The 13,158-nt window shown below is 43.1% G+C and overlaps 1 protein-coding gene and 1 long non-coding RNA gene across 2 annotated transcripts in view; one reads left to right on the top strand and one right to left on the bottom strand.

The window, feature by feature from the left end:
- The window catches only part of LOC127574529 (uncharacterized), a 51,102-nt gene extending 49,664 nt beyond the window's left edge, over positions 1-1,438 (bottom strand). The window contains exon 1 of the long non-coding RNA XR_007956915.1: positions 663-1,438. This is a non-coding gene — a long non-coding RNA (uncharacterized LOC127574529). The remainder of the gene's footprint in view (positions 1-662) is intronic.
- tshz1 (teashirt zinc finger homeobox 1) overlaps positions 1,436-13,158 on the top strand; it is an 88,131-nt gene continuing 76,408 nt past the window's right edge. The window contains exon 1 of the mRNA XM_052023571.1: positions 1,436-1,572. Coding sequence (XP_051879531.1) covers positions 1,533-1,572 — 40 coding nt within the window. The 5' untranslated portion in view covers positions 1,436-1,532. The remainder of the gene's footprint in view (positions 1,573-13,158) is intronic.

Below are 13,158 nucleotides of genomic sequence, written 5' to 3' on the forward strand. Positions count from 1 at the left end.
CTGTTATTATTGCTTGGATTTGACCAGCTGCATTCTTTATAAATGGAGAAGAGGAACTTGTAATCAAGAAAATATTCTCTATAGTTGGTTTTACGCCACAGACTCGGTACAAAGAGAGGTGGGTGGTAGTGCAAAATACGGTTGTGTGTAGTAATATTACTGAGTAAGATCAGTGCAAGGAAGAACGCGGCAGAGAAAGAGAAAGAGAGAGAGAGAGACAGGACCTCCTCTTCCCGTACGAAGCATCCACTTCCTTAAAGGTGTAACGAATCAATCTGGAGCCGAGTTTCAACCAACCAAAAGTAGAAGAAGGAAAAAAATGCGAAATCCATGTTCTCTGCACAACTATAACCCAAATTAGCGGACATTTTTTTTTAGAAACAGTATTAACTTGAAAGAAGCGGAAGACTTTTGTTCAATTGGAGACTTAATTGACAATTAATTGGAAAGTTCACGTTACAACATTCCGTCTGGCAAATAACCACTTCTAGAGACGCCGACAGAAATATCCCTAAGGCCAGCAGAGCTGAAATCCTAACGTAGTTTTTTTTTGTTTCTTTCAGCATATAGTTTGGAATGTAGAGGTCCTGGAAATCTAGAAACGACACGGGGGAAATTAAGATTTCAAGAAAGGTTGGGGAGAATCAAAAAGTAAATCTTACTGGCTGTCCAAACGGCTGAATCCTCATCCAGGAATTGCAGACAATTTTTCGCCAGGGGTGGAAATTATTGCGACGGGTTAACCAGTGCATCTCGCAGACAGAAAGCCAATTAAATTTGGATCGCAGAGATCTTTTAAAATGTTGTTGCACTGTGTTAATACTTCCTGAGCGAGGAAGATAATTGAGAACATTGCAATGCACTGGTGTCTATAGACGAGGACGAGATTATCCCTAAGTACTGCTCGATGGCTCTGTGGATCCGTTGAGACTGTCTTGCACGGTGGATTTCCCCGGAGCCCAACAGAGAGTTTTTCTCCCCACCGCCTCCGCCCCCTTCACAAAAATAATAATACTGATGGTGCAGAAATAGTTCACAGCTCTCTCACTCAACTGTATGTGATGTCTTGGCTGCATTGATTGAAGTGCTGTAAGTGGGCAGAGAGGGAGAGACAAGAACCTGTGGTGCAAAGTAACTGGAGTGTGCGTCTGTCTTATGCACATGAAGCAGTGGCTGGAATCCTTCTCACTCTTATCTCCTGTCACTGAGGAGCTCTTCGGAGCGGCCGAGACGTTTATCGAGGCGACCCACACCACGAAGCCTTAGCAGAGCAAGGGAACCACATTAGACCCACGCCTCCTTCCCTCGTTCAAGAGTCGTAACTTTTCCTCTCCCCCCACCCCTTTTCTCCCTACCCACCACACCTCCCTTGTGCACCCTCCCAACACACACATACACACAAACACCCCCCTCCCCACCAAAAAAAATTGCTACTTTTTCGCCTCCTGCCTTTTATTGGTCTGTATGAAAACACCGAAAATTAAAGTCAAAACTCCGGAAAGTCCCAACCGGCATCAGAAGCAGTCAAAGCCATGCCGAGAAGAAAACAGCAAGCGCCGCGACGGTCGGCAGGTAAGACCGCCAGAGAGAGAGAGAGAGAGAGAGAGAGTGGACTTTATTTTATTTTGCATTTCATCCAAATCAATTAATGCAAGATGCGGAGATGGTGATTAATTTTTAGGTTTATTTCCCCTCACTAACACCCCCGCCCTCCCTCCCCCTCCCTCTATATTGCATTTTGTGTGGGCTATGATATGCAGATGGGCGCACTATCTCCCCGTGTGAGTGGCGTGGTTTGTCAGCTGTCTGTCAAATGCTGTCATGATCATGTTATGTCCCCCTTTGCTGCGTCGCCGATCTGCTCGCTGCATCTCCAACCACAGCCCCTCACCTGTTTGTGTACCCCCCCCCACCCGCCCCACGTCCCTCACCTCCCCCCGACCCACAGACACGGTCTCCCGCTTCCAATCAGGAGTGCAGCCTCGTTTTTTTTTGTTTAAAACAATATAGCATTGAAGCACTGAAAGTCTGGACAGTCGAACTAAAACAATAAAGACAATTTTATGTTTTTTGTTTGAACACGGGAGTGAAAATTTCCAAAAAACGAACACTGGTGTTTTAAAATAACAAGGCACCCCAAGGATGAGAGGCATGTGCAGTGTAGACCTGTAGGGGAATGTTGTAAGTTTTGTACCCCGTTGTTTGGATGGTATCTCTTTAAAATGAAAGCAAATCAACAGAACAAGTTTTTTTTTAACTGAGATTTTTTTGTGTGGTCAACGGGACCTAGTTTTTTTTTCGCTCTTTCTATCCCTAATAGACGATCCCTATCCTTGATTTGACATGTGATTGATCCTCTGTCATCCAGGCATCCTTTGATCTATTCATTCCTGATAAACATCAATAAATCACTCACCATAGCAACCCACATGTTCCTGATGTCGTGCACACTAAGCCACAACACTTATTATTTCACCCTCAACCCCCAAGTTTGGCTCCATCCGTTCCCTTCCCATTTCCCTGTTGACCCTTACAAGTTTTAAGGCTTTATCTATTCTCTCACTCCGCTCCCCCGCATTCAAATCCAAAATCATTGCCTTGATATTCTATTTTTTATAAAAATGTCCCGCCGAAACAATTCTCCATTGTGCATGTTCTAATTGTACTTTTTTATTGGGATGAGATTTGCAACTACGGGGGGTGGTGATGGAGGGGGGGTGGTGGTCTGCATGACATTGTAGGTCTCGATTTAACTCGTGGGTTTATCGGATATTTGCAACTTTGAACAACAAATATTTTTATATAAGCGGTCCTGAACATCTGATTCAAGCGTGATGGTGCATGGTAATTCGTCCTGACAGCTCTTACATAGAAACAAGCCGTCAAGGCGACTTTTTCCAATATTGATTTAATTGTCTGTCTTTTGACAGGCACATACATCATTGGTTTTAATGGCCAATCAAAAGTTGGCAGGCTTTAGTGTTTCAGTTCTTTGCTGTACATGACATTTGGCATGCTTAATCAAAATGCAGGTTTGCAATTGCAATGGAGTTGATGACTGAGTCATCTGCTGTTTAAACAGATAGAAAATTAGCTGAAAAGATGCTAAAATATCTTTTGTCGTGGCATTTTAAGCACATTTTATATTTGAAACATGGGTTCATTAGGCTATCTCTTGCCTTGTCCAGCTGCTCCAACTTGCATAAGATGACTTTTTTTCCCAGAGAGTATTCAGAGAGCCTAAATAAAGATTACTTGGGCCCTAAAGATGTGGGCCAACAGTTCCGGTGCGGAAGAGTTCAAGCTGAGGATGCAGGAAAGGGAAACAGTTCCATTGCTTCTGGATGGGAGTAAGGGATGGAGGAAATGGTTCTTCATAAACCAGGAGGTCTTGGAATTATCATTTGCAAAAATAAAGGGAGGAAAAGGGGATGTTTCTCCTGCTTCATTACAAAGCATCTAATTATCTGTAAACTTGATGGATTTCTGACAGGTTCAATGATTAATGCTGACAAATTTAGTAAGGTGTCAGGTTGGCAGTCGGTTTGATGTGATCAAGTTGATATTATACAGTCCCTATAGCCCGTAGTGCAGTATTAACTCAATTTACTGGTGCAGGTGACAAATGGACTTTACTACCTGACTAATCATGTCACAGAGACAATGCTGCTTTAATCACCTCAGTAATTCTGCTGCTAACAGAACACTGAGGCCAGACTAAAACATTCTAGCTATGTTGCTTCTTCCCATCTGATCTGAAAGCTTACTGCAGTTTTTCTTTTAATCTGACTGCAATTTTGTTTTAATAAACATTTTCACTATTACATAGAGTCTGCAGCAAAGGAATAGGCTATTTGTCCCTGATAGTCCATGCTGGTGTTCACACCCCACACAAGTCTCTGCCCTCTTCTCTTCATCTCCCTCACCGTCATCTCCTTCTATTCCTTTCTCTCCCCTGTGTTTATCCTGCTTTTCTATCAATGCATGGCCTCAAACACATCCTGTGGGAATGAGTTCCACATCCTCATTGGATAAAACCGTTTCATCTGAATCCGTTATTTCAATTTATAATTATTATTAAGATTTTAACTCTGACCTGATGAACGAACGAAGAAGAGATAAATGTTCCTACATGTCATTTCGCTGCCCTGCGTAATGTTTGGTGGCTGCATTCATCCTGGCTGTTCTTGGTGTCAATGTGGTGATCACATGACAGAATATGCCAGCAATGTGTGCCACTGGAATGAAGTTAATTTAGTTGGTGTGTATGTGGGGGTAACAGTTGCTTTGAATTTTCAAGCCCCTCTTAATGCTTTATTAAGGTTTGAGCACATGTTGAAGATGGAAGAGGTGATCAAAATGCGGTGCTTAAGGAGAAGACAGCACAGAGAGAAGAAAACTGTTTCCCATAGTCTGTGTGTCTAGAACAAGGGAGAGGGGGGCTGAACAAAATTGGAGCAAAGCCATTGAAAAGAACAAATTTGTTCACTCAGGGGGCAGTGGTATTCTCAGGGTCCATTCCCAACAAAGTAAGACATTTTAGTTAGCAGAGCAGTTAGAGGCAAGTGGATGGAATGGCAATACAGATCAGATATGATGTCTGGCAGAAAAGTCTTGAGGGGTTGGATGGCCTATTCCTCTTCCTCTCTCCCTATGCCACAGGGAACAAATAGCTGAAACTGTGGAATAAGTCAGTGGATTGACTCCCAAGTGTCGGACTGCAGCAGGCACTGTAAAACAGGCCTTTACATTTCACTGGAAAATCCCAGCGATGCGTCAACATTTGGTGTCTCAGTTGGTAGGTAGTCACTGTGTGAAGTGACTCGAGAGGTCAGGAATTAATCCACCTGTTCATATCTATAAATGATTTGGAAAATTAAATACTGCTTAGGTGTGAATACTAAACCAACTCTGACGAAGTGTAGAAAGTAAGAAGTTTACTGCACAGAAGGAGGTAATTTGGCACATTGCTTCCCTGCTGCCTGAGAAAAGAACTACTGAGACTAAGTCCACTTGCCAGCTCTGTTTGTAACCCTCCTGAAACCCACAGTTTGTAACCCACAGTGTACTCATCGAGCCACTTTTAAATGATAGGTTCTCCCTCCACCAGTCTCCCAGCCAACGAGTTCCAGATTCCGGCGACTCTCTGTGTGAATAAGATTTCCTCAACTTCCCACTGAATCTTCGATCTACCAACTTACGTTTTTGCTCAAATGAATGACTGCTGGTGGTGTGAGGGGAAGGGGTGGTGTGTGTGTGTGTGTGTGTGTGTGTGTGTGTGTGTGTCTACATATGTGTGTAGATGTGTACATGTGCATGTGTTTGTGTGTGTATGTATGTGCGTGCCTGAGTGTTGCGCGCGTGTGTGTGTGTGTGTGTGTATGTTAGCAGTATACTTAATATCAAGAAATGCCCAGGGTTTTGAACTTCAGCTGTACTCTACCAATATCAGTTGATTCCCAACAAACCCATCCCCATCTTAAATACAAATTTCTGGTCCTTCAATCTGGCTTCATACTGAGATTTTGCTTAACAACAAATATCAGTTTTATCCTTTAGTGTACTCAAGTGTAAAAAGGAAGGTGGTATTCACTAACTCATGGCTTTAATATTTTTCCCTCAACCGACCCTTATTAATTGGTCATTATCACTTTGCTGTTAGTGGGAGCTTGCTGTGTGCAAATTGGCTGCTGTGCTTTCCATACTTCAAAGAGGTACTTCATTAGCTGTGAAATGTTTTTGGATAATCTGTTATGCAAAACACCATGGAGATGTAAGGTTTTCTTTTTTTATATTCTGCACTTAATGAGTTCATATGCTGCAATAAAATCTGTCCTGTTCTATTCTATAATGGCCTGCAGACATCACCAGCAAAGCCTTTATTTATTGTCCATCCCTAATTGCCCCGAAACTGAGTGGCCATTTCAGAGGACAGTTAAGAGTCACATCATTGTGAGCATGTCACATATAGGGCAGACTAGTAAACTCAGCAGATTTCCTTCCATGGAGAACATTAGTGAACTAGATGGATTTTCACAGTTATTCAATCATTTTATTATCATCGCAACCAAGATGAGCTTTTTATTCCAGATTGATTTAATTACTTGGTTATAAATTCCCCAGCTGCCGTGGTGGGATTTGAACTTGCATCTCTGGACCACTGGACACTAGTCTAGTAACTTAACCACAATGCAACTGCACTCAATTTTGTGCACTGTGTTGCAGTCTAATCCATGGATTTATCAATTATCTTTTTCCTTGCTGTGTGCTTTGCTGCTCCTTGGAGCTAAGGGAATGTAATATCTCCATCTCCGTTTCCTGTGCTGCAGAGTCCTCATCTCAATCTGAATGGCTGAAGTTTGAACAACATTTTGTTGAACACTTGACGTATTAGGCTCCTTGGATAGTTAGCTTCAAGGCTTAAATGCAAAACTTGGTTGAGAGCTGAGTGGTCGATTGGGGTTCCTGAGAGCAACCGAAGCTGCTCTGATAATCTGGCTGATATTTATCCTTCCGTCAGCCTAACTGGGCAAACTGACTGTCCAGTCATTGTCGTTTGTGGGACCTTCCTATGCACAAACTGCTGCACAGTTCTCTACCCCAAAGGGTTGCAGAGGCCAAATTATTGGGGGTATTTAAAGAGGAAGTCTATAGATTTTTGAAAGATCAGGGAACTGGCACAAAAGAGGAGTGGAGGCCTAGAGCAGATCAGCCATGATCATACTGAATGGCAGGGCAGGCTGGAGGGGCCGAGTGGCCTACTCCTGCTCCCATTTTCTTATGTTCACAATAACATGGGTAGCAACAATACTTGCACAAGCAGTGAGGTCAGCATCAGGATTAGAGCAACTGAGCTGTTTCTTGTGGGAAGGGGAGGTGGGTGTTTAGAGTGGATGCAGATACATAATTCAGGACAGTGCTGGGATCAACTCTTGCCTTGTGACCATCAGTAGGAAGATCACGATTTTGCTGCAAGCATTCAAGATTCATTTAACAAACTGCCTCATTTTCTTATATTACAATAGCGTCCACTCCCCTTGGAGCTTGGTTTGGAGGCTGTGAAAAGCACTCAGGTAGCGAGTGACTTGAAGAGAAACTCCTTAACAGCAATGTGCAACTTCACAGAGGCTTAAGTAAAACATTCTTTCTGTTGACTCACATTAACTGTGGTGAGTAGTGATGACAGATTAATTTAAATGGGAGGAAGAAGGAGAACCAGGTGGATTCTTTTAAACAGGTGTAAGCAATGACATTAGATGCACTCATTTATCATATTTATTGGTTCATAAAAAAGTGCTTGTCTTATACAATTATTGCACTTCATTAAGAAAACTGCAAAAATGTTAAAAAGCACGTTTTCCATTTGTTCAGATTCCTTTCAGCTCAGAAGGATATCATCATTCCAGGAATTATTGGACAGTTAAAGTGAATAGCTACACTGCAGACTGATCTGATGTAGTCACAAAACAGAAGTGTGACAATCTGATGAGAATCAAGGAGGTTTCAACCAGAAAGAGTAGGCAGATTAAGAAGAGTACCTGACTGTTCTCTCCTGAGAACTGTGATACTGTGGGCAGGTGCGCTGTGATAGGATACGGAGCTTTGTCCTTGATGTTGTAGCTTGTCTTTCACACATCTCAAGTTGTCAGAATTGGTACATTGTGAAAACAAGAAGTTCCTCGTTTGCATTCACTGTGATCAGTTTGGATGTATTTCTAAAACCGACTACAATTGGGTTAGCACTCTGCAGCTTGATTGACATGTTACCCCGAAGCATTGTCTGTCTTCTTCTGTGGATACAAAAGATCCTAAGACCCTGCTCTGTAGAAGATCAGGAGGGGGTGCACTAGTGGTCCTGGGACCAAAATATATCCCTCCACCAATAATCCCAGAGCAAGGAATGTTCCTTTATTGGAATCACTCATAAGGCTTGTTGCTAAGCTAACCGGGTTAACCCCTTCAACCGGAATGTTACTGCTCCTGAAGTTTCCAAGCTATCCAAGCTATTAGTTTATAACTGTGGTCCATTCTAGATCGATTTTAGGAAGTTCAAAACTGGATTATGTTGACCAAAAACGACCTTCGGCTACAATCCTGAAGTTCTGGGCACCTGCTCATTTAGAGGATGCCAGGCTGGGGAAGAACAGTGGTCACCAGCAAGCTATAAACATTGGCCTCTAATGAAGCAGCAAGTGTGACCTGTAAGCATCAAAGCCTTGTTAAAGGAAAGCAGCTTCAAAGCCCTGAGGCTTTGTCCCAGCCATAATCATTCACCTTCTCACCCTCCCGAGTGGGATGACAGTGACCTTTTAACCCTTACTAAGCTGGGCTTCCTTTTTGTTGGTCCTTGTTTGTAATGGAAAGTGGATGGGGAGGGAGGGGGTGGAGGGGGGGGGGGCAACAAGGACAGCCCGGTACTTAGTAAGGAAATCCCTGCCACCACTGACCTATAGATACTATTGTACAATGGTGGCACACTGGTTAAATTACCGGATTAGTAATCTAGAGCCCTGGACGAACAGTCCAGAAATCTGAGTTCAAATCCCACCATGGAACTGTGGAATTTAATTTTGGCTAATAATCTGGAATTAACATAAAGTTAATTGTTCGTAGTGACGACCACAAATTATCAGATCAGGGAAGGAAACTTGCCATCCTTACACTGTCTGGACTACTTTCCAAACCCACCAATGTGGCTGACTCTCCAATGCCATCCGAAATGATCCAACAAGTCACTTAGTTCAAGGCAATTAGTGATGGGCAGTAAATGCTGGCCTTGTCAGTGACAGCCATATTCCAGAAAATTAGTAAATAAAAACACTCAAGAGACAAAGTTAACCGATGCATTTTTGTCCCCACATAAAATAGCACAGAGAGAGCCCACTTATAGGCCCCTGTTACTGGTGAATCAGTGACGTTTTATGGCTGAGATTTATCCATCTGGATATAACTATTTCAGTTAATTCTTAATGATGTGTGGTCCATGGGATTTCTTTTCGCACTTGTGTGAATCATTATTCCACTGGGAAACAGGGAAATATTCCATTCCATAAAATTTTATGTAGACCAACAACAAATTTACGCTACCTAAAGGTTTTTGGAACGGTGATTATTATGGACAGATCATTATTATTTTATAGATCTTTGTCTTGTATCCTTATGAAGCTATTTTTTAAAAAATCCTCCTAAATAATTCTGGCGCCAATGGTATGATATAACCCACGCCCCCACCCCTTTATCTGACCCTCTGGCTTTACAATGAGGTAACAGATGTGCAGTCAGTCATGGAAAGCTATGGCCCTGAAAGAGGCCGTTTGGCCCATTGTGCCCATTCTAGTCCAAAGAGAGGTCCTCATTCTAATCCCACTCCCCATAGCCCCATAGGTTATAGTACATCAACAGCTAAATTAGATGCATTGTAACTGTGATGAGGATTGCTGCTTCCGAAACCCTTTCAGGCATTGAGTACCCCCCTCACCGTTCTACACGCAGGGTCAAAAAAAAAGTCCTCCAGATGTTTGGAACACTCTGATGTGTGCCATGCCTTTTAATCCTCCGATCCTTGTTAATTCTCTTCCCCACACACCACCCCATCCCCACTCCACCCCCTTCCCTTCTGCAGCACCAGCCTTGTGCTAAGACCAGCTCCGGAGGCAGAGAATTCAGTACATAGAGCTGATGGAGGAAGATGGCTTAGTTATGGCAAAGAGAAATTAAAATCCAAGAAGGTTGTAAAAGTGGGAGCAATTTACACACATTAGGAAAGGAAAGAGAGGATCAAATGGTGCGCTGAAAGAGAATTAAGGTTGACAAATCAACGGGCCTGGGATGAATTTCCCTGCAACATCTGTGACTGCTGCCATTATCTTGACAGGTGTCAATTAAGAATTACTGCCTGCTGGAGTCATTTTTCCAGCCCAGCTGTCTGTGTGTGAAAGAAATAACACTTTACCCTTGTCACTTTGTTAGTGCTCTGCTATTGCCACAAAATGAGCGTCAGCACGCTAATCGATAACTAGTGTATTAGCAATTATTTTGCACATTGATTTATGAATGGGAACAGCTCCTCCTGTATCGTTATTAGCTGCTGATTAAATGTGCCCACTGCCCAGCTCAGGGTGGATATATATTCCCGCAGAGGCAAGGTCTAGAACAATCTGTACGAGATAGCAGCTCAAAAATACCTCCATCATCAGAGGCCGTTAACAAGGCAAGTTTCACCCTAGCAAGGAGATGGCCAATGTACCAGTAATATGTTTGAGTTTGTGTGCCTCTGCATGCTTTATGTATGCCTTTGTGTGTGTGTGTGTGTGTGTGTGTGTGTGTGTGCACGCGCGCGCACATGTAATTACATCTGTATCTATGGTTGTGTGTGCATGTGTGGTTGCGCACGTGGCAGTGAGTGTTGTATCTAATGGTATATGCGTGCTTCTGTGCGTATGCGTGTATGTATATGTGCAAGTGTACCATGCCTGTGAATTTGATGCAGTACATGTCCTCATGCTTCTATGTGTTTCTGCACTTATCCATGCATATTTCTGTGCATTTCTAGAACTATGGTACATGCATGTGTTCATGCTTCTGCATGCTTGTACATACATATGTACATGTGTTTGTGTCTATGTTTGTAGTTGTGTATGTATATGGTGTGTGTGTGTTTGTGCGCGTGTGTGTGTGTATCTGTCTGTGTGCTTGTGTGTATGGATTTTGTACCTGTGTGTGCACAGCCTTTGAGCGTGGCACTGACCTACACTGAAGGCCATTTTGCTGGTGGGAGGAGGGAGGAGAAGCTCACTGGTCGGACTTTGTGCTGCCGTCCAGTCCCCACTCCCATCTGTAGGAGTAGATTCTGTATTCCTTCTGCTGCCCAACTGGAGTGAGGAGGTGGCTGCCATATGCGCACATGTGCGCGCGTGTGCGCACACACACACACACACACACACACACACACACACACACACACACACACACACACACACACACACTAACCATCCTCAGCATCTCACCAGGAAATGACCCATTTATCAGAAGCCTTTTTAGCATTTTTTTTCAGAAAGGGCCAGTCCTGCTTGCTGGCTTTAATGCTGAAAAGTTTCATTCACATCACTGATTTACAACATCCTGCCTTCCTTTGTTTTGCTGGGTGCTGGTAGTCATAGCATCACACTTCTGCAAAATGACAGCAGTAAATGGTGTCTGATGCTCACAGGATGTGTTTTAGATAAAATCTCTTCTGCAAAGCAACATTCCTAATCAATCCCTGTTGATCTCAGCTTATTAAAACTTGTATTTATGCATCTCCAATTAAGTAAACTACCATCCAGTTTTACATATTCAGCTGTTTATGCTTTCTCCTTAAGCTTGCAAAGAGTAATCCTCGGTAGACCTTCAGAAGCATTATTCTTGGACCTGTGATTTATGATGTTGAATTAAAATACTTAAACCTTTGATATAATGCATGATGCTACATGTTAGGTAAATTCTCTAGCACAGGACTGAACCTTGATCAAAATTAGTTCATGGCATCTCTTGTCTTAACTGGGTCTCAGTTGGAGTCAGGAAGTTGAGGATTCAAGTCTCAGTCCAGAGGCATGAGCATAAAGTCCAGGCTGACAGTCCTGGTGCAAGACTGAGGGAGTGCTCCATTGCTGGATATGCCATTGTTTGTTGAGATGCTAAGTTAAGGCACTCCCTTCTTCCTCCACCCATCCTCTTGGGGTTGGATTGTAAAACCCCTGGAGTGGTGGGTTGGTATTTCAAAGGGGAGCAGCAGCAGCAGCTCATGTTCATTCCACCACCAACCAAAGGTCATGGCCAAATATGGGATCTTGCTGTGCATATCAGCAGCCATGTTCCCTACACTACAAAATGGAGTGGGCTTAATTAGCTGTAATGCACTCTGAGTTGCCTGGAGGCTACCTGTCTATACCTCTGCACCCGTCCTTTAGAATGGGTGAATATGGATCATAGTTGAATGCAGAGTCCATAGTCAAGAATAGACTCTTTGAAGACACCAGTGTCACTTTCAAAGCCATAATCATAACATCTGTTTCTTTACCATCTTTAGTGTGACAAAAAATTGCCCTCAGGTGCTTCACTGAAGCTTTAGCAAAACAAAAAAAAACAATTACCATTGTGCCACCCAATGAAATTTTAGGGTATAGTCGGAGAGGAGTTTTGAGGATCATCTTAAAGGAGGAGGGAGAAATAGAGAGGTTTAGGGAGTCATTTTCAGAGGGTGGAGCTTTGGGAGCTGAAGGTCCAACTGCCTTTGATGGCGCGATTATTTTCAGAAGCATTCAAGTTATCAGAGGGCAGAGGTGTGGGCAGATGCTGAGGGAAGGGGAAGAAAAGACGGGGTGACGATGGAGAGATGTTAAGATAAGAGTGAAAAAATTAAAATGAAACCAGGCAAAGTGACAGCACTGGGTAGAATAGACATTTGGACATCTGTTCATCTTGATAAACATGAATTATCCATTCATTCCTATTCATCAATATCATCACCCAGAATGTAAATGTTGCAAATAGACACCAATGGATCCAGAAACAGCAAAGCAGTGAATATCGTGTGCATGGTACAATATCTAGCTTTCCTTTATCACTCTCCAGCAGAATGTGGAACCATTTGTGTGTTACAGATGGGTGGAACTTCGCTGTTGGGCACCTACGTTGAAACCCCCTTGGGCTTGAGATAAATGCTGAGGGGCTGTTTCCTCTGGTTTGGGATTTAAGAAATGGGAAGCACTGTCTTGGGTGAAGGAAGCGCTGACTTGGGAAGGAGTGGGTTGTGAGTGTCTGGAATTCTGCACTCCAGAGGGCTGTTGGTTTTTGGTCATTGAGCATATTCAAGACTGAGATTTTCTGAAAAATCAAGGAATTATGGGGCTTGGGTGAACTTCAGGTGTGGATCAGTCACGAACTTGTTGAATGGAGGAGGAGGCTAAATGGCTCTCTTGCTCCTATGTCTTGCTCTTATTGGCAGAAGGTCTGCTTTCTTTACAAGATGTGGCATCATCACCAAGATAATGTTTCCAAATTCATTTACAGTTTCACTGGAAGTGAAATCTATACTCGGTGAGATGTCAGATTTATTTGTGGGTGTACAAAGCTTGATGTTGATGGTATTCTTTTAGTCTAAGGGAAGATAGTTAGATG

Source organism: Pristis pectinata, chromosome 9 (assembly GCF_009764475.1).
Source record: "Pristis pectinata isolate sPriPec2 chromosome 9, sPriPec2.1.pri, whole genome shotgun sequence".
Classification (NCBI taxonomy): Eukaryota; Metazoa; Chordata; class Chondrichthyes; order Rhinopristiformes; family Pristidae; genus Pristis; species Pristis pectinata.